The sequence below is a fragment of the Catharus ustulatus genome, chromosome 4 (genome assembly GCF_009819885.2).
Source record: "Catharus ustulatus isolate bCatUst1 chromosome 4, bCatUst1.pri.v2, whole genome shotgun sequence".
Taxonomy (NCBI): Eukaryota; Metazoa; Chordata; class Aves; order Passeriformes; family Turdidae; genus Catharus; species Catharus ustulatus.
Genome location: NC_046224.1, coordinates 2,065,422 through 2,093,169, shown reverse-complemented (window position 1 = coordinate 2,093,169; position 27,748 = coordinate 2,065,422). Strand labels below are relative to the sequence as shown.

The following is a 27,748-nucleotide window of genomic DNA, read 5'->3' as shown; positions in this document are numbered from 1 at the left end:
GACCTGGAAATCACAGCTGGGTCTGGAAGACACTGAATTGGAAAATCTCTCCCAGGAATTTTAGAGCAGGAAAATTCACCTGAATTTCTCTTTAAAACCAGGGCTCTTGCAGCTCAGGATCACTTGGAATTGTGAGCAGAGCAGTGATGGTGACAAACTTTGTGTCTTTTTGCATCAAATTTTGCTGTAATTGCTCCATCTAATCCCTTATTAGGCTCTAATATTGCTCCTGTCACGTCAGACTTTTTCAAAGTTCATTTAAATAAAATGCTGGCAATATTTTCCTACTAATTTGTCCCTTTCCTGGCTGCTTCAGAGATTATTGTGGCATTAATTATGATTTCATGGTCAGGCCCTGCTCCTCCATAGGAGTGATAGAATTTTGCCCCCTCTGTGTCTTCAAACAAGGAATCTCCAAATATCCCTGGGATGTCTCCCACTGCTCCAGAAGATCTGATAAAATTAAGAGCTGATCAAGTAATAAAAAAAAATCCTATTTATGCATCCCTGAGAGGATAATCCATGCACTGGTGAGTGCTGGCAATGGGAAATTATCTTTGGAGTCAAAATTTCCATTCCAAAGTTGCATTGTACTTTTGTTTTTGTTGCAAGCTGCGAGTTTCTGCTTGAAATTTATATCCAGCTGCCACTTTTACTGTACAAGCAAAAAGCTGGAATACAAAACATTTAATGTGCTTGTCTATAAATTGATATTTTGTAATAGTTTACTCGATGCTGCTGAATTTTACATTTTGTCTCTGGCTTCTCAATAGCTCAGACATAGAGTCTTTTATGTGAGGGGTGTTTTTTCTGAAATCTAAATAACAAAACCAGCAGTTGGAAATTGATTTTCTGGGCATTGTTCAACATCCTCTCATCCCTTGTACTCTGTCATCCTCACTCATTTATGGGTTTATTTGGGATATAAAAAAGTGGGAGATAAAGCAGGAAATTTGAGGGGGTTTTTTTTGCTGGATTCTTCATGGAAAGGGCTGGAAGAGGTTGGAAAATCATTGGAAGGGCAGTAGGGAGTCCCCATTCCTGGAGGGATTTCAAAGCTGTGTTGGCAGGATCTTTGGGGGTTTTTCTTCAGGTTTTTTTGTTTTTAATTTTTTTTATTTTTTTATTTTGAATGTCTGGGCTGTATGGAGCCCCTGTCTGGCTTTCATCCATTCTTTATTTTTTCCCAATAATCATTAATCCAGGAGGTATTTTGGAAGGGAGTTCATGCCCAGATTTTACAAAGAAGGAAACGCGCTCAGGGTCTGTGCAGGTCACACAGAACCACCCCAAACAGATTCAGGGATCTTGGATTTTCCTCCTGCTTGGTGGTTTGACCTTCATAAAATCTTTAGAAATCTTTTTTTGGGAAGTGGAGGAATTCCCTGTTCAGGACTGACAGAGAGTAACTTCATGGAATGTTCCAGGCCAGGGCTCTGACATGGATGGATGGTGGGAGTTGCCTCAATCCATTTTTCCATCCTTTCCAAAAATCTGACCAAGCTCTGGGAACAGTTTCAGTTTTTATAACCATGTGGCCACTTTCTGCTCAGATGGAATAATGGAAGGAAACCTCTTTGTTTTTCCCTTTGTTTTTCCTTTCCTTGCCTTTTTTCTCATTAATTTAATTTTTGGGTGCTCAGTTCTTTGAGGCTGTGGCAAAGGAAGGAGGCGAGAGGAGAGCACAGCAGGAGGGATCAATTATTAAGGACATTATTATTTTTTAATTAACTTTTCTTGGCTTCATTCAGACCTTGCTCTGCTGTCAGCACAAGGCTTTGTAAATCCAAGGAGTGCTGAGGATGTTTTTGGATGGAGACTCAAGCTGGGACCTTTTTAATGCTGAGATAAATCAATACTTTTCCATATTCCATACCCTGATCCTAAAGCAGGGATGAATTAAATGGGTAAAGATACACAGAAAGTTTTTTCTATTTAATTAAAACCTCCAATCCAATCAATTTATTTTTTTCCTTAGCTCCTCCACTGGTCCAGGACTGAGAGTTTATTCTGATTTCCTTAACTTGATCTTCAACCTTTGCAGTTATTTTTAATCAGAGCATCCCTGAGCTCTGCATGTCCTCAGTTTTCAGCTGATTCTGCTGAATGTTGTTCATCACTTTTGGAATTTGCTTCCCACACCCCTCTCCCATGGAATTTTATATTCTGTATTTTGTATTTTGTCTCCTCAATCCCCATCCCATCACCCTAATCTCCCATCCCATGAATATTCCCCTTGGTTTAATTCCCACAGTGCTGGGGGTCTGTGCTTTGGATGGAACTTTTTCATCATTTATGGCATTTTCCTTCCTCCTCTCCTTATTTTTGTACAAAAATAATCCCTGAGACCCCTCCACAGGTGATTTGTTGGCAATGCCAAGGATGTCTCTTCTCCAAGCCCTTTCTTCCTCCTCCTGTATTTATTTTCTCCAGAAATTTTCTGTTGTCATTCTGCCATTTCACCTTTTTCCTCACTTTTTATCCCATTTCTTCCCCTCTCAAAACCTCCTCCCGAAAACTGCACGTCTCCCAAACCCCTCAGCTTTCAAAGATAAACTGATCTGGAGCTACTTAGGTAGAGCCTAATCTCAAATAATTTGTGTTTGTGATACGGAAAGAAATATTTATAACGCGTTGAATTCTTTGAATTGGCAGAATCTCGGGTTTATTCAACATTTTCCATCTGCTGCTGCTGTGCTGCTATCAGTGCAATTATGATTTCATTGATAAGGGCATGGGGGTGTAAATAAATATAGAGAAGGAGGAATTTAGAGGAGTGGTGTTTTTTTTTTTTTTTCAATGGGGCTGAGTGCTGCATGCTGATGTTAAAGGGGAAAAACCCAAGGAGAGCAAAGCTCTTGGATTCCTGCTCTCCTCACTGGAGTTTCTGTCTGAGGGATATGGCAGAGGTTGGGATTCAATTTGTGTCTAAATTCTGTAATTAAATGACATCATGAGGTTTAAATTCATCAGCTGAAGGGTAGAACATTCCATTAAAATAAAGGAATTTGAAAATCACCCAATTCCACCCCCCCCGCCATGGGAAGAGATTCCTTCCACTCTCCCAGGTTGCTCCAAGCCCTGTCCAGCCTGGAATACTTCCAGCTGAAATCAATACATTCTGAAAATGTATTTCTTTACAAGAAAAAGAATCAGCATAATCATAAATTTGGCTGAATAATAAATTATTCACAGTGTTCAAGCACTATTAGTTAGAGGAAAAAGATGAAATATGCAGAGGACTAAAATGATTCACACAGGGCTGGATGAGTTAGGACAAGTATTAGGATTCCTGGTGCAGTTCTTATGGCTCTGGGCAATAAAAATTCATGGAAAAAAATCCAAACTAAAACTGCTGCAACATCCATCATATCCATGAAGCTGTATTGCTCCATTGTACACATATTTTTTTCCCTCTTTTTGGTAATTGAAAAGAACTGGGAGTTGTAAGGAGAGTGTATAAGGAAAGTGAGCACAATTTACAGTGCAGGTGGCCACAAAGGCAGGTTTACATCAGAAAAACCCACTCATATTTTCTCAGATTGCTGCTGAATATCCTGGTGGTTCCCAGGATTTATTTCCACCTCTCTCAGCTCCCCAAGCTCTGAGCTCTGTCATGCCCTGAAGGAACAGAAACACAAACATGAGGCTTTGTTTGCAGGGAGAATTCTGAATTCAGACTGGAAGAATCCCCACCCTCAGTGCAGTAAAATCCTTGTAACCCATAAATGTGGGGTTTTGCCATCCCTCTGGAAAACCACCAGCTCTGACTGGCCCTGTGCCTGTGGGATTGGGACTGGGTTAGGAAGAGCTCTTTGATTGACAGGGAAGAGTTAATTAGGCTAGTGACTTCCTGGTGCTGTGCCTCTGGAGTGTCCCTCTGGAAAATCCTGAAATTCTGAGTGTGACTCCCATCCCATCCCATGGATCCCATCACATGGATCCCATCCCATCATATCCCATCCCATCCCATGGTATGGATCCCATCCCATCCCGTCCCATGGATCCCATCACATAAATCCCATCCCATCCCATCCCATGGTATGGATCCCATCCCATCCCATCCCATGGATCCCATCACATAAATCCCATCCCATCATATCCCATTCCATCCCATGGCATGGATCTTATCCCATCCCTTCCCATGGATTCCATTGCATGGATCCCATCCCATCCCATGGATCCCATCCCATGGATCCCATCCCATCCCATCCCATCCCAGCAGGAGTGGTGCTGCCTGGCAGGGCAGGGTGGGATGAACTCCTGCTAAATCAGCCCTGATCAGTTCCTGATCCTTAATTAGTGTCATTCCTGTCTGGAATGGGAGATTCCCCATCCTTGATGTAATTACGGACACGTTTCACTGGAGGATTCCTCTTCCAATGTGTAACAATGGGAGAGCTTCCAGAACATTCCAGGATCTAAAGGGGCTCCAGGAGAGATGGAGAGGGACTGGGGACAAGGGACAGGACACAGGGAATGGGGAAAGGGGAGATTGGGGAAGGAATTCCTGGAATTGCCAGAGAATCCCTGGACCCCTGCAGTGGCCAAGGAAGGATTGGAGCAGCCTGGGATGCTGGGAGGTGTCCCTGCCATGAGCTTGGAGCTCCCTGCCCAGGCAAGGCAGGCCAGGATTGTGGGATTCAGGACACTCAGAATCCATGCAGAGGGATTGGGATGGAAAGTGGGGATAGAAAAGAGAGGCCCAGGGAAGGGAGAGCCTTGATGGTTTGCTGAGATTGCAAGGGAAGGCCCTGGATGCATCAATTCCTTGGAGAGGAGATGGATCCAATGTCAGGTTCTGGAGAGCTGGGAATTGCCAGGCTGGAGAAGGGAAGGATGCAGGGAGAGCTTCCAGAACATTCCAGGGCCTGGAGGGGCTCCAGGGGAGCTGGAGAGGGACTGCGGACAAGGGACAGGACACAGGGAATGGGGAAAGGGGAGATTGGGCTGGGATCTTGGCAAGGAATTCCTGGCTGGGCTGGAATTGCCAGAGCATCCCTGGATCCCTGCAGTGGCCAAGGCCAGGTTGGACATTGGGGTTTGGAGCACCTGGGACAGTGGGAGGTGTCCCTGCCATGGATGGGGTGGAATGAGATGATTTTCCAGATTCCTTCCAACCCAAACCATTCCAGAAGCCTCAGGAAGAGTTCCCAGAGGCAGGGAAGCATCATCCACATGACCTTACCATGGAAAAGGATGGGACCTGAACTTTTCCAAGCACTGATTTGTACCAGGGGGTGGATGAGGACAGTGGCAGAGTCACCAGGCACTTTGTGCCTCTCATTATGGGATGGGAATCCTCTAGAACCTCACAAAAACCTGAGCATCCTCTCCCAGCTGGATTTGAGAGGAATATTCCTGGTCAGAACCTGCACTCGGGTCTGCTCTGTGTCTGTGTGTAAAGATAATTTCCTGTCACACCACAACACCACCCTTTGCTCTGATAATGTCATTAAGAACCACAGTGTTCCTTCCTCTGTCCTTCCAGCCCCATTTTCCACAATTCCCTGTTGGAAGAACCGAATCTGCTCCTCGTGTGCCATGTGTCAGCTGAGCACTGTAATTATGGGATAATCAACCTGCCACACACATGAACATCCAGTGACATTTCCCAGGGGCAGGAAATCGTTTTCCCACTGGCAGTAACAGCCCTGGATGTGTTTGTGCTCGTGTTTGCAGGAGCTTTATTAGGTAATGAATTAAGTGTGATTTGTAAGGATCACTCTGTGGGCAGAAGCCAAGTGTCTGGGCAGGAGACAGCAGCTGTCAGGAATTCCTCATTCCAGGTTTGAGGAGCAGGAGTTGAGGGAGGAGAAAAAAATGTCAGCCACAAATGGGAATTAGTGAAATTAGTTTGGTTTGGAATAGTGTAACTGCTGGTGTTGAGGGCATTGGAACAAATTCCTTCACTCTTTGGAGAAGAGGAATGGGATCCTTAATGGAGGCACAGCATCCAATTTGTCCAAATTTGCTGCCTCCAGTAGCCCAGGGAATATTGCAAATCCATTCCCCTCATTAGCCTGGCCCAGACCCTGGATGCCAAATGAGGTGGATGATCCAAGGCAATGCCAGATCCCAGTTTTTCATCTCTGTTTCCTCTGGAAGCTGGTTCTGTTTTCCCCAAACACATCCTGCAAACACCCCTCCTTGTAAAGGGAGCCCATTGAGCCTCCTCTCAACCCTGCAGAGGAACAACAAAATCCTGACAGAAATCTTGGCCATAAATAAATTCCTTCATGTGGGAAACTTCCAGTCTTTTTTTCTCCTTTTTTTTTTTTCCTCTTTTTTTTTTTTTTTTTTTTTTGTTTGGTTTGGTTTTATTGGCTTTTTTTGAGCATTTTGAGCTGCAAGCTCTGGCTCTGAGGCCAAGCTGTGAATTTATTAATGATGAGAACCTGGAGCAGAGCTGGGTCTTTGATCACTGGTTCTTGAGTTCCTAAATGGCAATATTGGTGTGTCCCAACTGAGCTCAGTTCTTCAGCCAATTAACTAATGAAAGTGATTAGCTTGCAGCTGTGAGTAGGTTAAAGTCACCTGGCTGGATTTGTGATCTCCACCTCAAAAGTGCAGAATTTTTACCCTGGCAGTTCTTTATAATACAGGATATAATATAAATAGAATTAATTTATAATATAATATAGGACCTTTGTGTCCCTGTGAAAACACCTGGAACTGAACAGCACAGAATGGTTTGGAAGGAACCTTAAAATTCATCTCATTGCACCCCTGAAGGGTTCTGTGATTGTCCCATCCACATTCTCAAGTCAGGCAGTAAGGTCTGGAAATGATCTGGGATCTGTGTTCTGCCTCCTGTGTGTTCCAGGGTCTTACCAACAGTTTTGGGTACGTGACTAAAATGTGAAAAGAGGGTTGCTTGATGAAAGGATGGACCTGATGTTGACTGGGATGGAGGGAATCCATGCTGTGCCAGAGATTTCTGAAGTGATGGTGTCTTATTTCCAGCTGTTAAATGAGATACTCTGGCAATTCCACAGGCTTGGCCACTGAACTCTGTTTCTCCAAATGCTTCCATGGACACAGGTTTTGGAATGTTTAACTGGCCCTCCTGGCTTTTTCTCCACACTGGATGATAAAAAAATCCATCTGCTGGGAGAGGACAGCCAGGATCACTCCTCACACTGCCCTGGCTGTGCTGCCCAGCTGAGGACATCTCACCTTGTCCCAAATCCTGCAGCTCCACCAAGGTGCTCCAGCATCCTCCAGGTGGGCTCTGGAGTTACAACCCCAGTTTGGATTTTCCTTTGCCCTGGTGTGTTTTTGGGATTTAACTGGCTGTCCCCACTCTGGAGACTGGGGAGTCAGTGGGATGCTAATGAGGGGCTGTGCCATCTGTGCCCTGATTTATTGGGATGTCAGCACGAGGCAGGCAGGACTAATTGGAGTCACAGGCACAGACAGTGATGGGGCCCTTTGCTGTCTGATGCTGCAGCAAATCTCATCTGATCCTGGCTCTTGCAGCCTCACAGGAACTGCCACACCAAATCCAGGGGCTTTGAAACCTCTGGCTGCTCCCAGTTGTTCTTCCAAAGCCATCCCTGCGTTCCCATTCCGAATCAGAATAACAAAATCTAATAACCACCAGTTTGCCCATTTGTAAAGCTGTCACTACAGCTCCACTATTGTCAGAGCCATTTGAAAGACTTATCCTCAGCATATGTTGCTTTTTAAAAGGGGCCAGATTGAGAGCTGGGGGCTTGGAGCACAAAGGACGAGCCGCCAGATCCGATTGACAAAAAAAAAAATAATAATAATGGGGATAACAAGTTAATTTTTACAGAGCTGTTGTGCTCAGGAGAAAATGTGAAGTTGTGGGGGGTATCATTACATTCCAGTGGTGGTCAACAAACTGTAATAGGACATTAAAGGAAATGGGATTTAATAATAGGAAAAGCTGAAGTTAGGGAACTTCATGTTTCGCTTGGTTAATAGGGTGACATTATGTGGTGGCTCTGTTAACATAATTATTGCTGTGATACCCGAGTGTTTTACACACATTTAATGCTGCCTCACAATATTTCTTTGGAATTCCTGTGGAATTGTGGGGGGTTGTTTAAAATTACAGTGGTTTTAAAGCAGACCTGGGTGAATTTTCTGCCCTGCATGGAGCAAAGTAGTAGAGAAATGCTGTTACCTGTTGTGAGAAATAAAACCTTTGACTTTATTATAAAGCCTTTATACAACTTCTAAAAAGGAGAAATGGTGGAATCCTCCAGGTTTGGCTTCATGCCCTGGGTTCACATAAAACAAGCACATCACAGACCTTTAGAGAGAGGGATTGATGGAGTGCTTGGGGCATTTATCTTCTGTGGGATTGGATTTAAATTACAAATGGATCGAAGGAGGGTGATTCAGTCCAGTGGTCATTTTGGGTTATCATCTCCATCTCAGAGCAATCTTGTCACTTAGAGGCAACTTGGCTCCACCTCACTCTGGTTTTGGGCTGCAAATTCAGGGATTCAAGATTGAGAGAGAAGAAATTTAGAACAGAGAAGCAGAGAGGTGGCTGGAATAGGAGCTGTAGAAAGTGAAGATATCTCAATTATTATTTTATTTTATTGGTGACAAAGGATGAAGTAGGAGCTCATCAAAGCTGGATTTGAGGCTGAAGGTGAAGCCTGGTGCTGTGCTGAGCTGGACATCCCAGCTCTGCTCCTCAGTCCCTGGAAAAACAGTGTTTTACATTTTCCCATTCCCTGGATGTGCACAGTTGGTTTTTAGGGTTTTTTTTGGTACAGATCCCATCTCCCCCTGCAGTTTGGAGCAGCTCTGGCTTTCCAAACATTCATCCATGAGGAAAATCAGGCTCTGTGTACCTGGACATCCCCAAAAAGATCCTCCATAAACGAGGAAGAGACAAAACTTTTCTCTCACAGATTTCCTGCTGCCACATTCACATTGTAAAGAATCTGGCATCTGCTGCAGCTGTTTTAGGGGAGGAAAAGCAGCCTCATGGCAATGCCTTCAGTTTTCTTTTAATGATGTTTTAGGAGACATCTGAGAACAAGGAGTCAGAAAAAAGCCTTGGGAAGGCAGGAGTTGTAGGTTTCTAAATCAATCCATGCAGCTTTTTTAGGTTTTATGCTTTTTATCCCCCTCTTTCAGCTTAGGTAAGACAGTGCTCACAGCCAATTAAGTTGTGAGTTAGAATGAATTAAATTTTCTGAAATGAGGAGCTTTTTTTCCTTCTTTTTTAATCCAAATGACTGTCATTTACCAAAAGCTACTTCATTTCCCTGAAAGTGCTTTTCTGTCTGAGGGGAATGCTTCCTGTTTGTTCCCCAGATGAGCTCAGAGGCCTCGTGGTGTCCTTGGGAGTCTGTAGGGGATGAGAAGAGTCAAAGCCACCTCTCCAAAGGGCTGGTGGGGCTGTTCCTCACTGGAATTCAGCACAGACACAGAACTCTGCTGGAATGGAGCTCCTGGAGGGAACAAAATCCCCCCCTGTGCTGTCCCTGCCCACCAGGGACAGGGGATGGGCTCAGAGAGGCTTCAGGGTCTGTCCTGGTTTGGGGACAGGTGTCTGCTGAGAAAGGCAGGAGCCTCTCTTGAAATGGAGAATGTAACCCCCTCTCTCCAAATTATTGTAATTTTGAAATCAAGGGGCTCTCAGGCAAAGATATGGGAATTAGGAATAACAGTTCTTTACTGGGGAAATTAAAATAGAAATACAGAACTACAAAGAACAAACCCCAAACCCTGACACAGTCAGAGTACAGCCTGACACCCGTCAGGCAGGGTGTTGGCAGCAGTCCCATTCCATGGTGGCTGCAGCCTCCTGCAGTGACAGATGTGGCTCAGCTGGAGCAGTGCTCCTGTACAAGGTGCAGTTTGCTCTGAAGCTCCAGGGATGATGTGGAAGGGTCTGGTTTTCCTCTGGGATCCAGTGGGAAAGGCTGCTCTGATGTTCCAAATCTCAGATTTTATCAGGGTAGGAAATGCTTGGCTCCTCCCCTGGCTGGAGCATCTCCCCATGGGATGATGGAATTTTATCAGCCATGCACTGGGACTCAGTGGCCATGAACAGGAGAGATCTCCTGGAGGGAGGATGGGCTGTGAAAAGATAAAGAACTCTGCCCCAGCTGGTTTAACAGCTGACCCATTAACAGGAGATATCTCCCATGGAGATGAGGATCACTGCCCCAGCTGGTTTAACAGAATCCACACTGCTGGTCACATCCTGGATTGCAACCCAAAACAGGGTCCAAACAAAGCTCAAGTTTTATCAGGTTTGAGCTGAAAGCTCTGCAAAGATGTGGAGCAGAATGGGGCCATCTGCTGCAGGGGGATGAAAGCCAACAGCAGTCCCAGAGTGGTTTGGGATGGGGGGAGCCCATCCAGTGCCACCCCTGCCATGGCAGGGACACCTCCACTGTCCCAGGCTGCTCCATCCTGGCCTGGGACACTGCCAGGAAGCCACAGCTGCTCTGGGAATTCCATCCCAGGCAGGAATTCCTTCCCAAGATCTGACCCCACCATCTTCCAGCTCAAACCCTTCAAGCCACTCTGTAGGACTCCCATCCCTTGTCCCACACATTTCCCAGTGTTTTCCCATTTCCCAGGGCTGTGATGCTGACACATTCCACACCTTTCCTCTCACAGGGAGTTGTGCCATTTATTCCTTTTGGAGCTCATTTTCTCCAAGAGTTTCCCCAAACTCCTGCCTGCTCCTCTTTCCTTTTTCCCCCATTGGCAAAATCCCTCCTGGCTCTTTGCTGAGGTTTGGCAAAACTTGGAATTGCTGCTGATTCCTGAATTTCCCTCCTGCCCTCCCAGGAGAGCAGGAAATCTGAGCATCATTCCAACCAGAAACTTCCACTGGGATATTTGGGAAGGACAAGGGAGGAATCTGAGCTGCAGGTAAACATTTCTCCACCTGATGCATCTCCAGACCTGATTAATTCTGCATCTCCTGGTGCCAAATCCAAGCCAACATTCCCCTCTGGAGACATCAGCAGAAACTGCACCTTGAGACAATCCCATTCCATCAGAAATTTGTGTGCTCCAGGTGGCAGCTGAGCATTAAAGAAACAATATTTTTAGCAGCAGTTGAAAGCTAAATTTTAATTTAATTTTTTTTTTCCCCCAGAGTGTTTGTGGGTGTTTGCAGGACCTCAGAGACAACGAAACACTGATTTTTCTGTCACACCTGCAGGGGAAGGAGGCATTTCTTACCTCAATCTCATGGCTGAGCAACCCCAACACAGAAATCGATTCTTTAAATCTTGTATTTTTGTAGCTGCTGGTGAAAAAAGAGAAGTCCTGGGCTCTTTCATCTTGCAGCACTAAAGCTCTGGGCTCTGTGGGGACACAGAACCTTTTTACAGTAACCAAAAGAATTATCTCCAGCAGTCGAGCCTTTTTATGGTTTGGGAATTTGTGTTTGTGCAGGGCAAGGACTGAATTTGGTGATTTATCCAAAATAACCCATTAAACTCAGCTTGGGGTTGTGGGAACAACTCTGGCTGGTGCTGCCAGGTGTTTTTAAGTAATTAATTAATATTTTAGAGGAAAACCACCCCAAATGTCGTGTTTGCTGTTAGCAGCAGTCATTCCTCTGGTTGCCACTTTCCTGGCTGTTTTCAAGGCTATTTAATATTTCAAAATAGCAGAAAATTCATGCTTTTTGTCTGATAGTTGTTGATTTTTTTTGTCTGGTTTTGCTAATATTTAAAACACACTTAAAGTAGCAAAACCTCCTTTGAGTGTCCCAAAGCTGTTTACACTTCTCTTGGTGATAATTTTAGTTTTAATCACATTTTGGGGTCACCTAGAAAGGATCTAAAATGTTTTTTCCTCTTTTTGGAGTGACTTTGTGCAGAATCAAGGTAATCTCTATTACCCTGATGTTTATTAGCAAGATGTGAAACATCAATCCTGGAGGGGGGGAGCTGCTCTTGGACCAAAATAATTCCCTGCAGTGAAGATTTGAGGCAAAATAATGTGATTTCTGTTAATTTAGGATCTCTTTGATTGGTCTTCAGTGGCAATGATCCATGGTCCATGTGCTGCAGAGAATTATTTGAATTTAATTTTATTTATTGTGTTCAGCACTTGTGTAATGATCAGGATCTTTGGGTCTGGGAGCATCTCCAGGTCTCACTTTGCCCTTCCAGGACCTAAAGGTGCTCCAGGAGAGCTGGAGAGGGACTGGGGACAAAGGACAGGACCCAGGGAATGGGAAAAGGGCAGACTGGGGAAGGAATTGCTGGAATTGCCAGAGAATCCCTGGATCCCTGCAGTGGCCAAGGAAGGATTGGAGCAGCCTGGGATGCTGGGAGGTGTCCCTGCCATGAGCTTGGAGCTCCCTGCCCAGGCAAGGCAGGCCAGGATTGTGGGATTCAGGACACTCAGAATCCATGCAGAGGGATTGGGATGGAAAGTGGGGATAGAAAAGAGAGGCCCAGGGAAGGGAGAGCCTTGATGGTTTGCTGAGATTGCAAGGGAAGGCCCTGGATGCATCAATTGCTTGGAGAGGAGATGGATCCAATGTCAGGTTCTGGAGAGCTGGGAATTGCCAGGCTGGAGAAGGGAAGGATGCAGGGAGAGCTTCCAGAACATTCCAGGGCCTGGAGGGGCTGCAGGAGAGCTGCAGAGGGACTGGGGACAAGGGACAGGACACAGGGAATGGGGAAAGGGGAGACTGGGGAAGGAATTCCTGGAATTGTCCTGGATCCCTGCAGCGTCCCAGGCCAGGTTGGACATTGGGTTTTGGAGCACCTGGGACAGTGGGAATTGTCCCTGCCATGGATGGGGTGGAATGAGAATCTTTCAGCTCCTTTCCAACCCAATTCTACTCATGATTCTGTTGACCCCTCCCAAAATTCCCACTGCTGAGCTGTGGTGCCTTCCTGAGTGTGATCTGGTCCCTGAGTGGGATCTTCCAGCTTTCCCTCTTCATTTAATGTGACCTCAAACTTCCCAGGACTCACAATCCTGGGTATTTCTTCCCTAACTTCCTTGAATCTGGAAAACTATTTTGGAATTTTCCATTCTCTCAGCATCTGGGATCCAGTTCTCAGGGGATTTCTGATGTTTCCTTAATATTTCCTTGCTCTGTGGAAGCTCTCCCAAAAGGTTCATCCCAGGTGCTTGGATGTTTCATGGCTAAGTCAGAGGGAAGAGAACAGTTCAGGATCACACAAAAATGAAATGTAAATGTGGGCTGCACGTCAGGAAAAATTGTCTTAATAAGGTTGTGGAATATTTGATATTTTTCCCTGCCATTCATTTGTTTGAGGAGGGAATTTCAGATATTATTACCATCATCATTAAGGCAGCATTGATGCTCTGCACTTGCAATGCCTTCAGTTTCTTTTAATGATGTTTTAGGAGACATCTGAGAACAAGGAGTCAGAAGAAAGCCTTGGGAAGGCAGGAGTTGTAGGTTTCTAAATCAATCCACACAGGTTTTTTTAGGTTTTATGCTTTTTATCCCCCTCTTTCAGCTTAGGTAAGACAGTGCTCACAGCCAATTAAGTTGTGAGTTAGAATGAATTAAATTTTCTGAAATGAGGAGCTTTTTTTCCTTCTTTTTTAATCCAAATGACTGTCATTTACCAAAAGCTACTTCATTTCCCTGAAAGTGCTTTTCTGTCTAAGGGGAATGCTTAATTGCAGTCACAAATCACCTCAAATGCTTTTATAGGAGGATAAAACAAGTTGAAAATTGTGCATCATTTTAAAAATGCAGGTTCTGAATTCAGGATAAGGTGGAAATTTCTTATTTTTATTTTTTTTTCCCCTTGGCTGCTCTATTGAAGAACTCCATCCTCACAGTGACATCTCCTAAAAGTGTCCTTCAGAGCAGGGACATCCCTGTGAGCCTTTTTTTAGGATTTCAGGCAATTCCCAGGAATATCCACAGTGACCACGCTCCAAACTTTGATGACACCCCTCAAACTGAATTTTGATTCAGACAAAACATTTTTGCATTTTGAAGGTGGGAAAACAACTGAAATCAGGCTGGGAGAGCTGGGAATGTTCACCTGGAGAAGGGAAGGATCCAGGGAGAGCTTCCAGAACATTCCAAGATCTAAAGGGGCTCCAGGAGAGCTGGAATTTGAGAAAAACTTGGTTTCATTCTTAATAAATCCCTGCTGCTATCGAGTAGAAATCTGCTCCCTAAGCTCCTGTGGCAAATCTGAGCTCTGATGTGCTCATTCTCCTCCTAAAAATCTTCTTTTACTTGGTTTAGCCTTTTTTTGAGCATTTTCTGGATTTTAAAAGTGTTTAAAAGTTGTTCCTGTCACTTTGCTGGATGATGCTCGTTCCCACTTTGAGCTTCTCCTTCCCACCTGAACGGGGTTTAATAGAAAAATTCACATTTGAGGGGAGTTTTGTGCTCTGTAAATAAACTAATAAAGGGAGAGTGAGAGATTTACTGACAGCCATGAGAGGACACAGTGAAGAGTCCAACACAGTGGCATCAACCCTGGCAATGTCCCCTTGAGGACATCAGTGGTGTCACTAAGCTAGTGACATCAGCTCTGGTATTTCTGGGATCAGCTCTGTGGATTCTCTGCTCTCTTCCCAGAAAACTCTGCTGTTTCCCTGTTTTACAAAGCTCATTCCCATTCTCACCCTGTGAAATAAAGCTGGAATAAAGGGAATAAAACTTCCAGGTTCTGTGATTCCCTCCCTGCAGCATCTTTTTCTGCAGAACCAATCTTCCAACTGAACTCCAAAGGGATCTCCCCCACAGCAGCTGCATTGTCCAAATGTGTCACTCCAGAGCCATGGAGTGAACAGGGAGAGGATTTAGGGAGAAAAGAGCTCAGATGGGAAAGAAATCATCCCTGGGAATTGGCTCCTCAGTCAGTGATGGGGAGGGAAGAGCCTCCTCTGGAGTGAGGAACACGGAGGTAGAAAATGATGGATAATTGTTGGAGGGTTTGGGAATAGGGTCAGTGTTAAGGAATAAAATCATGGAGCCCTTGAGGTTGGAAAAGACCTCTAAGGTCATCAAATCCAATCATTGTTCAGCACCAAACCATGTCCTAAGTGTCACATCCCTGATTTTTGTCAGGGATGGTGACTCCACACTTCCCTGCCAGCCTGCTCCCCTTCCTGACCACTTCTCACTGCACAAATTTTTCCCAATATCCAACCTGAACCTCCCTCAGCACAACTCAGGACAGCATTTCTGGCTCCTGATACTCAATCCCAAATTATTTTGAAAGGAATACCAATTCCACTGCCTGTGATGTAAAATCATGACGAGGTAATTTCTGGAATAAACTCCTCTGTGGTAACCAGATGGCAGCACAGAAATAAAGAGATTTTTGCAGGAGATGGCAAACATTTGGTGCTAAAATATTCCCAGAATCATCCTACTGCTCTGTGTGCTCAGGAATGGGACCCTGGGATGGAGCATTAAAGGGTGATAAAAATCCACCATAACACAGATATCCATCATGCAGGAGCATAATGGCATCATGCACAGACATTGCTTTTTTTCATGCTTTTTTCTGGATTGTGAGCTGGAATATTCTGTTGTTCAGTTTAGAAGTGGGGAACCCACCTGTGGGAATCAATAAATCATGCCCAGAAGCAAGCTTGGCTTTTTGAAGGGATTTGTGGCATCTTAGCTTTTTAAATGGTGATTTTATTTTTATAAGGACACCTTATATTTGGAAAAACCAAATTATTTTGGACAAACAAACAGGGATCGTGCCTGGGATGTTTTTTCTCTCATTTTATCTGTCTATCTCCAGCAATTTAGTCTTTATCTCAACAATATTTGTATTTTACCTTTTTTATAAACTACCTTGTGGAGCTTTTCTCCTCCTCAATCTGGGACAGCCCATGGTCATTCCCACTGGTGCTCAGCTCCAAAACAGCAAAAAAAATCAGCAAATCTAAAATGATTGAATTACAATTTATTCTTCCCCTTCCTGTGTTCCAGGTTCATCCAGGAGATCGAGTTTGCCATGGAGCTGGGCCCAGCCAAGCAGTGTCCCCTGAGGGAGTTCCTCACCATGTACATCAAGAACATCTTCCTCAACCAGGTCCTGGCCGAGATCAACAAAGAGATCGAGGGCGTCACCAAGGCCTCGGACCCCCTGAAAATCCTGGCCAATGCTGACACCATGAAGGTGCTGGGAGTGCAGAGGCCTCTGCTGCAGGTAGGGAGGAGCTGAGTGACCACTCAGGACACCCCTGGGCTGTCCATGTCCAGCCATGACCTGGCTGTGTGTCCAGTAAGGAAAAAATGTGGAGATGCTGGAGCAAATCCAGAGGAATCCATGGAGCTGCTGCAGGGCTGGAGCCAGGCTGGGAGAGATGGGAATGTTCTTCTGGAGAAGGGAAGGATCCAGGGAGAGATTCCAGAACATTCCAGGGCATGGAGGGGCTCCAGGAGAGCTGCAGAGGGACTGGGGACAAGGGACAGGACACAGGGAATGGGGAAAGGGGAGATTGGGGAAGGAATTCCTGGAATTGCCAGAGAATCCCTGGATCCCTGCAGTGGCCAAGGAAGGATTGGAGCAGCCTGGGATGCTGGGAGGTGTCCCTGCCATGAGCTTGGAGCTCCCTGCCCAGGCAAGGCAGGCCAGGATTGTGGGATTCAGGACACTCAGAATCCATGCAGAGGGATTGGGATGGAAAGTGGGGATAGAAAAGAGAGGCCCAGGGAAGGGAGAGCCTTGATGGTTTGCTGAGATTGCAAGGGAAGGCCCTGGATGCATCAATTCCTTGGAGAGGAGATGGATCCAATGTCAGGTTCTGGAGAGCTGGGAATTGCCAGGCTGGAGAAGGGAAGGATGCAGGGAGAGCTTCCAGAACATTCCAGGGCCTGGAGGGGCTCCAGGAAAGCTGCAGAGGGACTGGGGACAAGGGACAGGACACAGGGAATGGCTCCCACTGCCAGAGGCAGAGGAATTGGATGTTGGAGTGGAATAATTTCATGTGTGTCTCCCTTAGAAGTTCTGGGGACCCCTGGCAGTCACAGAGCTGTGGGATCAGGCTGAATAAACATTCCAAACTCCCAGGAGGAGCAGGGATGGGATCCAATCCTCCAGAGCATGTGGAGTCCCCAGCTCCCTCCCCCAGGAAAAGGGATTTGGGTTGGAGTGGGAGTGTTGGAGAAATCTCCTTTGAAACACCTTGTTTGAACTCCTGTGAGGAGCAGTGATAAAAATTGTCATCACCACTCCATGGAGAACTGAGCAGGGTGAAATCCCACCCCAAAATTCTGGATTGTGTGGGAGTTCAAGGAATGAACTGACATTTGCTGTTTGGCTTGTCAAGCTCTTTTAATCCTTTGAAGTTATTCCCTCTTTCCTGGGAAATCCTCTTTTCAGGGATGGATAATACTGGCAGAGTCCTTAGAAAGCATCACCTTTATCCCAAGGTTTTTGTGGCCATTTTCTATCCCAGTTTACAGCTGTAAAACACAGGGATATTATAATGCTATGCAATAATAGGAATTATTATTATTATTATTATTAATAATAATAATAATAATAATAATAATAATAATAATAATAATAATAATATTATTATTATTTCCAGATTTTTTGATGGATTAGTGGTCACTAACTCTGGCTGCAGCAGGGCTGGGATGATCCCAAAGAGCCACAGCAAAATCAAATTCCAGAACAGCATTTCCAGAAGTCCCTAGAGGGGAACAGCTTCTTTAGAAAGGGGCCAAAATTCTCTTTGCAGGAGTTGAAATGATGTTCTGGAGCTGCACAAATTGTCTCCTTCCCAAACTTAACCACCCTAAATATGGATAAAGTATTTTTTTGTGGCTGGTGGCTTCATTTCACATGAAAATATGCTCTAGAAAATCAATATATTTCCTTAAAGCTCGTTAGGATTTGAAGACTCAGAGTGGCTTGGAGCTTTCTCATCCAGTTGATAGAATTTGTTTCTCATGATGGATGGAGATCATTTTGAACTGGAATTATTCTTGGTCAAACTGTCTGTGCTCAGGAGGTCTCCTTGTTCCCGACATTAGAGAGGGATAATTCTCTGAAAAGAGAAGAAAAATTGCTGCTCTCTGAACCAACTCATCCAAATAGCTCCCTAAAATAAATCCCATTGATTTTCCATTAAAGAAAAAAAAAAAAAAAAAGTTATTTCTGCATGACAGTGCTGGAACATGGAGTTTTTACCCCCATCAGCTCATGGATATGATGGAAATGTGGGGAATGAAGCTCTCCCCAGTTTTTTCCTGTTTGGGGGTTCTTGGTTTTACCATCCCACTCTTTACTATCCCAAAAATCTCTCTGAAACCTCTGAGGCTGCGATTTGAACATGAATTTATCAGCCCCCATGATAAAGCTGCTTTGGGATCACTATCAGCACATACTTAAGCTGAATTAGGTGGGAGAAAAGAGATTTTCCAGCATTGTGTCCTCACAGATGAATCACCCATTCCTGCAAAGATTATCCTTAAAAAAAAAAAAAATTCTCCTCTCTAAATATTCCATTTTACCGCCTTGTTTTCCTTTCTTCCCTCCTCAAACGTAAAACACTTGAAACTCTTTGCAGAGCGACTGAATCACCGTGAAACTCATTTGTCTCAAAATTATTCAGCATTAAATTTCAGGCTGTAATTGTTTAAATCGATCCTAAATTAGGCTACAAGTGCCTCGACAGCTTCTTACAGCCTGTTCTTGTAGGGTTCTCAACGAGGTGATAAATCTTTCCACACAGGTGGTCACTGCCCTTAAAAAACCTGTTGCTCCATCTCCAAAAAAATGCAAATTGCTTCTCTCTGGAGCAGCAGAGTGGGATTTTTCCTTCCCTTCAAAGCTTCTGCGGTTTCTCATCTCAGCATGGTGTGGATGATGCTCCTGATATTTTTCTGGCCAAATTCCAGGGGTTGAAAATCCCAAAAAAAACCCCAAAACAACAAAAAAAAACCCTCTTTAAAAAGTGCATAATGACTTGCTGGAGCTAATTACCACAGCACCCACTCCCTGCAGGAAATCACTGACATGAGATTTTCCAAGGAGACATCCCTGAGAGCTTCTGGAATGTTTTCTTCCCATCAAATGAGTGGTTATTAAGGAGAGGAATGGATCTTCTCCCAGTGCTGATGGCTCCATGCTTTGATGGAGGCTGGGTGTTATTATTTATTAGTGTAAACAAATTAATTGTCTTTCCAGGCTGGCTCCCAGCCAGCAGCATCCATTAAGGAGCAGGCATGGCTGATCCATTGGGGTTTTTCACATTCAAGGATAATTTTGAAGCAATTTTAATGGATGTGAGCATCATATTTCAAATTTTTTTTCTGCAGTGGCATGGTGTTACAACCAAGATGTTTTCAGCTCTTGTTTATGTGTTTCATGTCAAGAGATGTAAAACCCACCCACTGCAGAATTTGTTTTAAATCTCCTTTTCCAGCTTAAAATGAGACACAGAATTATCTCTCAGTGGGAGTCTGACTCTCCCTGTTGCTTCCAATATTTCTTAAGATGATTTTTTCCTTTTGGTGGGGGAACATTTAGTGCAGTTCCTGCTTTCAGCTGCAGATGTTTTGAGTTCTCCACCGAGGAGTTCAGAGCTGCACTAAATCAGTTGCTTTAGGCAGAGCATCAGGGCTTCAATTTATTTTAAAAACTCAACTTTCACTTGAGTGTTCAGTGCATCCCAGGGTTGTGTGGACATTTTCAAGCAGTGCCCCTGGCAGGCAGAATTATTTTGGTCCTCTTCAGATGTGGAAAAGCAAAGTCAGGCTGCACAAAGCATCCCCCAGATGTGAGTGGTGTCTGACCCGAAGGGAGCAGCGCCGTGTTTGAGGTCTCTGGATCCTAAAAATCCCTGAAATCACTGCTTGCCTCTTCCCTGTCCTGCTCAGGAAATGGATAACCCTCTTTGCTGCTCAATTAATCATTAAATTGTGGGATATTTTGGGTTGAAAAGGACCTTTGAAGGCTTTTAAACGAGCATCTTCCACTATCCCAGATTGCTCCGAGCCCCATCCAGCCCAGCCTGGAGCATTTCCACTGAGAGCTGGGTGCAGAATGTTGGTCCTGGTCCTCTCTGAGGCCACCAAGGTGTTTAAGAGGTGAATGTTCTCCCTTGGCAGGGTGGAGAGGGCCTGGGATGGAATTCCCAGAGAGGCTGGGACTGCTCCTGGATCCCTGGAAGTGTCCAGGACAGGACTTGGGATGGTGAAAGGCTGGAATGGGATGGGATTTGAGGTCTCTTCCAACCCAAACCATCCTGGGATTCCTCACCCTGGCCTGTGCAGCTGATTTTCAGTGCCAGCTCATCCAGTACTCACTCACTCACTCACTCACTCACTCACTCACTCACTCACTCACTCACTCACTCACTCATAAAACTGTTGTAATAAATCAGCCAACACTCCATTTTCTTCATGCAGGAAAAGCCAAATTCTTAATTCACAAACTCATTTTACAGACCTCCTGTGCAACTTTAATTGGTTAATTACAGGTTAGTAAAAGGTGTTTAATTGTGCATCAAATCTCTCTGTTCTGGAATTTTTATATTTTTCTTCACTGATTCTCCTGGGACAAATCCATTGTTGTTGTTTTTCACCCAGGAATAGTTTGTTGTGTTCATGAACCTTTCATACCAAGAAAACTTTTACCTGGGAGCTCACAAGCTGCACTTAGAAGAAGTGTCAGGTTAATTTTGAAGAGCAGCCCTGATTTTATGAGACCTTTCTTTTATAACTTCTCTACCTATCTATGACATAAAACCACTAAAACTTCCTTGTAATTTACTTTATTTTCATTTTTTCCCCTCTTGCTTTCAGTTTTTCCTTAAAAGCTGGGAGTAAACCACACATACCTGCCCCCAGCCTCCATCCCAGCCTTGATTGATTATTTTAATTACTTAAAGAACCCTGCCAGGTTCCCTCTCTCATAAATCCTCATTTTGCCTCACAGGGCTGGGATCAGCCCCAGCCTCTGGTACCTCCCTGGCCAGAGGAGAAGTTTTTTACCCTGGCCACCCTCCTGCTTGTTGAAAGCTCCAGCTGCACATTTCTCATTTGCAAACTCATTAAGAATCCCTGGAGCAGCAGAGCAGGGCTCTGGGATGCTGAGCAGCTTCTCCTCAGCCCAAGGGTGCTGCTGAAAATCCAGTGTGAAGTCACAGATCCAAGTGAGTGCCACCCAGTTTTTTTTTTTTTCCTCCAACTCCTTTTTTTTTCCCCAAAATTTCTGCAATTTTAAACCAGTGCTTTGCCTTCACCAGGGTTGTTTTGGTGATGAGTGAGCTGCAGTTCCAGGAGGAAACTGGAAAGGCAAACTCTGATAAACTTCATTTAAAGGAAGCTGTGTTGCTCCATCACCAACATTCCTCCAGGAATTTCCATCATGGAATTCCAGAATGGTTTGGGCAGGGACACCTTCCACCATCCTGGACACTTCCAGGGCTGGGACATCAAAAACTCCCACAAACTTCTCTGGGAATCCTGGTTCTTCCATAACTCTCTTTTCCTTGGGAAAATGCAATATTTGCTGTTCCAAAACACAACAGTGGTTTCTCTTTTCCCCAGAAAATTTAGCATTTGCTGTTCCAAAGCACACCAGTGGTTTCTCTCTTTTCCTTAGGAAAATTTAATATTTGCTGTTCCAAAACACACCAGTGGTTTTGTTTGGTTGGGCTCTCTGCACCCATCAGCTGAAGTTTTGGATACCCCTCTCACATCCCAGATATTTTTCCCTTCTCTCTGCTTGTTCCACTCCATAAATCCCAAATCCAGCCTGGAACATTCTCACATGAAGCACTTGATGGATGGCTCCAGGAGAAGGAACATCCCTGTGTGCTTTCCAGGCTCCTCCACAGTGCCATTATTTTTCTTCCCTCGCATTTTGAAGCCCAACTCATCGAGGAAGAATAACTCTCATTGCCAGGTTTTGAAATGTTTTCCTAATCACAAGTGCTGCATGAGAAGAGCCATCACATTTTGAATAATTGATGGCTACTTTATTGAGTTGTCAGCACTAATTCATCCTCCTTTTGAAGTGCTGCGACGTTCAAAGGAGCCATCCTTTCACAACGTGCTCATTTTATCCAGGAAAAGTTCATTTTTATAATTACTTTTTTTTTTTTTTTTCGCCTTTTTCCCTCCCCCACTGTGGAATGTGATTGTAGCTGTGTGGGGAGAGGGAGGGATGAGGCACCTTCCAGCTCTAAAATGCCTTTATTCCTCCTTTGGCTACTCATTTCTCTGCCTCCCTCCTCTCGCAGAGGTTTAATTATACCCGTTTTAAAAAGTGCATTTTGAAATATGACACCCAGCTCTGCCGCAGAACAAAAGAGACATTAATCCATTGTTGAAAGAAAAGGTAAAAAGCTCTTTTTTTTTTTTTTTTTTTTTTTTTGTGTCTGCCCCTCCCTGACAAGCAGCGTTCAGTGGGAGTATTTGGGATTTTGGAGGCAGGAACTTGTCAACAGGAGAATTTATAAAAGAAACAACAGTGCAGGAATGCTGCCATTCCACTGGAATATTCCTCCTGGCTGCCTGCCTCTGGAATCTTCCTCCTGAAGAGGAAAAACTTTGCAGTTGGAAGGTTCATAGCTCTCTAATTTACATCTGAAAGAACTGAGGGAGGGCAGTAAATTAAAAGTTTCCCCTCCTGGTTCTAGTCTGTAAAGAGAGTCTTTCCATTAAAAAAAAATTAAAAAACATAGAATAGAATAGAATAGAATTATAGCAAAATAATAGAATAGTAAATTTTTTAGTTTTTTTTTTTTTAATGATCTGCTTTTGTGCTGGGATTTTTGCTTGGGGTGATCTGCACTGCAGAGAAGGAAAATCTTTTCCCTCTCACCATGAAGCTGTTGGGGGGTACCAGGTCTGGTCATGCTGGGGCTGGTCCAGGATTTCCTGGGGCATTCACACCATTGGGATGTGAATTAAAATAATTAATTAAAATATTTTTATTTTTCTTTAATTAAAACATTTAAGGACTTTGTGCCTTTGTGTAAAGAAGACTGCTGCAAGGTGTGAAAATCGAGGAAATGCTACAATTCTTCAGGAGAGCCCAGGGCTGTTTGAATTAATTAGGTGCTGATTAATTAATTAGGTGCTGCTGGAAAAGGTGAAGGAGGAGAGGACTGACAGGTATTGGATGTGTGGAGATGGAATCTGAATTTGGATCTCACCTGACCTTGAAGTCACTGGAGCAGCACCAGATTTCTTTCAGTGGGAGGGAGATGAGATCCATCCCATTGGACCTAAAAAAGCCTAAATATTGTCAGAAGGACAGAAGAGATCTGGTCACTCCTCTCTGAGGGAGCAACCTCAGGAATCACACACAATTAAAACAAAAACAAGCCTGGAAATGAAAAAAACCCAAAATATTCCAGCCTTCAGCAGAGCCCCAGGATGCTTTTAGCCCAAGGCACTGAGTTTCCTCTGTTAAATTCCATTTTTTATCATTTAGGGGTGGTGTCAAACATGGTGTTGAGGAACCCTCGTTGGGCATTCCCTGTTTAATTCCTGCTCTGTCATTTGCCATCACAAAATGAAAAATGTGATTAATCCCTGTCCACCCTGTTAGCAAAGAGCTAAAATTGGAACCATAAAATTGTTGGGGATGCTCCATCCCTGGAAGTGTCCAAGGCCAGCTTGGAGCAATCTGGGATAGTTTAAGGTGTCCCTCCCAAGGAAATGGGCTGGAAACTGGATGATCTTTAAGTTCTCTTCCAACCCAAATCACTCTGGGATTCCATGATCCTTTTTCCTGGAATATGAACTGCCAAAATGTGCAGGAGCTGGGGTTTTACATCTCCAGGCGCTGGACAAGTCATGGACCTAAAAATAAATAATTTGGGCTGTCCCTTGACTTGTTTTTGGTTAAAAACTTTGTGTCTTGCCCTAGAATTTCAGTTTATTGCTTTGCTTAAGTACTGGACCAACAAAACCTTTTTTGAGGTCGATATTGATGTAGCAGAAAGCTGAGCTTTTGTCAGAGTATTCAGGTTTGTCACAAACCATTTCCAACTTCTCACCAAGAGTGGGTTGGAAGGCTGGGGATCCAGCAGCCAGGAATGCTTTACTTTTGTGGGGACTGATCTCCTCAGCACCACCTGGAGCAATTCACCTCACTTTTGTGCCCTGAAAACTCTCCTTGAATGGCTCTGAATTCTCTCTAAATCCTCAGCTCTGAATTCCTGGGTTCCTGTTGGTCAGGGAATGGCTCCTGGGACATGGAGGTGAGGGTGGGATGGAAAATCTTCCTTTTCCACACAGGGTGCTCTGTGCAACCTCCGTGGTTCTGCTGAGGGGCAGGAGCTTGTGAAAGCAGTTTAGCCAAAATAAAAATTAGTTTCTGAAGGGTTTTTAATTGGCTCTGTGCTTGGACAGAGTTCAGAAAACTCCTTTTGGGAAGCTGAGCCACATCCCTCAGCCACCTCTGTCCTGCTGAAGTGGAAGGTCTGTAAATACAGATTGGCCTCGTGATGCAGCAACCACTGAATATTTAAAATTCTTCTTTCCTCCCCAAAAATTCCCTTTTCTTTTTGCCCAGTGATGGACCCAAGTTGTCTGCTGTGCTGTACAGACTCCAGGCTGGATGATTATCCCATTTCTCCAACAATTCTGATGTTCGATGCACATTCCTCATCAGGCCTGGCAGAGTGTTTTTCTGGATAAAATGGGAAATTTTATTTCTATATAAAACAAAAACCTGAGAAAGCAGTAACTGAGGAGTAACTGAGGAGTAACCTGGTAGTAACTGAGCTCCTCCAGTTGGATCCCTCTGTGTGAAATGAGTGAAATTTGCTGCCGTTAATTGCAGCGACATCGGAGATGAATTCCCTCCATTCCATCCGCGGGAGATTAATTCCTCCTCAGCCCTCTTTGCATTCCAAGGGCTCTCCCATGAGCTATCTTGAGTGCCACCTGCCTTCCCAATAAAGCCTGGAATTCATCCACGAATATGACAACAAAAATGACAACAAAAATGACAACATTCTCGAGACAAACGATCTCCACTCCGAGTTAATTCCTGTTCCCCAGCAGGGCTCCGCGGTGACCCCACCGGGTTTGGAAGCTGCTGTTTAGTTAATAGATGAATGTTTTGTGTAAATGGCTCCATCCCAGCCAAGTTTGGCTCCCTCTCCTTCCCACTGCATGGATTTATCCACAGGACAATCACCAGAGCGTCGTTAGCCCCCGGAAAATGATGGGAAATAAAACAAAGTGCTCCTTCCCCGCCATCCATGACTGCCTGGGAGGCCTCTGGGGAGGGAGGTGACTTTGCCAAGAAGTTCCACATGGGAAGGTGTCCTGGTTTGGAGGACAGGTGTCTGCTAAGAAAGGCAGGAGCCTCTCTTTGAAATGGAGAATGTAAACCCCCTCCCTCCAAATTATTATAATTTTGAAATCAAGGGGCTCTCAGGCAAAGATATGGGAATAGGAATAACAGTTCTTTACTAGGGAAATTAAAATAGAAATACAGCACTACAAAGAACAAACCCCAAACCCTGACACAGTCAGAGTACAGCCTGACACCCGTCAGGCAGGGTGTTGGCAGCAGTCCCATTCCATGGTGGCTGCATCCTCCTGCAGTGACAGATGTGGCTCAGTTGGAGCAGTGCTCCTGTACAAGGTGCAGTTTGCTCTGAAGCTCCAGGGATGATGTGGAAGGGTCTGGTTTTCCTCTGGGATCCAGTGGGAAAGGCTGCTCTGATGTTCCAAATCTCAGATTTTATCTGGGTAGGAAATGCTTGGCTCCTCCCCTGGGTGGAGCATCTCCCCATGGGATGATGGAATTTTATCAGCCATGCCCTGGGACTCAGTGGCCATGAACAGGAGAGATCTCCTGGAGGGAGGATGGGCTGTGAAAAGATAAAGAACTCTGCCCCAGCTGGTTTAACAGCTGACCCATTAACAGGAGATATCTCCCATGGAGATGAGGATCACTGTCCCAGCTGGTTTAACAGATGGTGACAGAATTGATACTTTTGGTCACATCCTGGATTGCAACCCAAGACAGAAGGGAATATCAGTTTTCCTCCTCCAGCCCATTTTCCAGGCGGGATTGCTCGTTACAGCGTGGCCAGGGATTGAACACCGCCAACATCTCCCATAACGAGCTGACCCAATGGGGTTTTCACTTCCCAGATTGGTGTCTTTAATTATTTTTTCCTCCTAAAATATGTTTTTTGGGGGGGAAAGACAATTTCTTTTCCAATATGCTTTTTTGCTGGATTTTGGGAGTGGGGTGTTGGTGCTGCACGGGGCTTTGCCATGACAGGAATCCTGAGTTAGGACGCTAAAATGCTGAGTAGTTCCTTTAGTTATTTTTATTTCTTTCCAGCAGCTCAGGGAGTGGAAATACTCAGTGTTCAGTGTAGGAAACTGTGAAGTGCAGCTGAATAATTTTTACGTGATTTTGGTTCAATTTTTTGGATTAATGGGCAGGTTTTTGGGAAAGTCGTGATAAAAATAGTTGGGATCTGAAGGAAGCAAAGTGGCCTTGATGTGTGAGTCAGGATTTATCTTTACTGCAAGGGATGGAGGGACAGGACACAGGGAATGGTTTCAGATTGGGAAAGGGGAGATTGGGGAAGGAATTCCTGGCTGGGCTGGAATTACCAGAGAATCCCTGGATCCCTGCAGTGTCCAAGGTCAGGTTGGACATTGGGGCTGGGAACACCCTGGGATGGTGGGAGGTGTCCCTGCCCATGGCAGGGGTGGCACTTGGATGGACTTGAAGGTTCCTTCAAACTCAAATCATTCTGGTTTGGGAGTATCTATGTCCCATCTGTGGGATTCCCAGGAAATCACAGAATCACTGAGGTTGGAAAAGCCCTCCAAGACCATCCAGTCCAAGCTGTGCCAAATCCCCACCTTGTCCCACATCCAGGAATTCCTTGGACACCTCCAGGGATGGGGACTCCACCACAAGTCCAAGTGATCCCATTTCCACTCTGGTTTGAACTGGTGTGGCTGAGCTTTCCTAGTGGAGAAGGTCAGTCTGAAAAGGAAAGTGCCCTGCAAATCCATCCCTGCTTCCAGAAACTGGGATACCTGATCATCCTCACACCATGGCTGCTCCTTGGAATCATCTTCCTTTGGGAATGGCCCCACCCTTGGACCTGCCACCAGGTCAGAAGAGACAACAGAAGGAGAAAAAAGTGGATTAAAAATGTTTTGCTCCCAGCCTAAGGATCTCTTGTAATTCCTGCTTCTCCTGGCAGGAATCAAAGGCTGGTGTTGCCTGTTCTCCCTTCTCCCCAGCTCCCACTTTGTCATTCTCACATCTCCAGGGATTTGGGGTGGTCACTGTGGTTTGATGAATTCCATGTTAACACCACCCTGGGAGCAGCCTCCACGCATGAGGAATTTCCAAATAATCCACTGGAGACATCCAGGGACAGAGCTGTGATCTCAGGCTTTGATGTGGAGAGCACAAGGCTGAATTTATGGAATAAATCACCAGGGATGCCAGCATGTGCAGCTTCCCTGAGTTTTATCCTGTCTCTGCTTTTTGGGGGCAGCACTTCAGGCAGGATTTTCTCTTTTGGGATGTGCAAAGACCCCCTGAATCACCCTTAAATTGGTCAATTCGACCCCCTGATCATGCCAGGATGCAAAAATGCTAAATTTACTTTGGTTGGTTGGTTGGTTGGTTGGTTGGTTGGTTGGTTGCTTTTTTTTGGTTTGTTTTGTTTTCTTTTTTGTTGATGCAAAAAAAAATTAAACCAAGAGAATAAGTGAAATTGCAGATTTTCTTTTGTAATCTGCTTCATTTTGCAGATTCTCTTTGTAGCTTCCAGCTGGACT

The 27,748-nt window shown here is 44.8% G+C and overlaps 1 protein-coding gene across 1 annotated transcript in view; it reads left to right on the top strand.

Moving 5' to 3' along the window:
• Positions 1 to 27,748, top strand: part of EXOC4 (exocyst complex component 4) — a 264,576-nt gene that overhangs the window by 216,739 nt on the left and 20,089 nt on the right. Inside the window, exons 11-12 of the mRNA XM_033057550.2 lie at positions 15,929 to 16,148; positions 23,040 to 23,077. Coding sequence (XP_032913441.1) covers positions 15,929 to 16,148; positions 23,040 to 23,077 — 258 coding nt within the window. The remainder of the gene's footprint in view (positions 1 to 15,928; positions 16,149 to 23,039; positions 23,078 to 27,748) is intronic.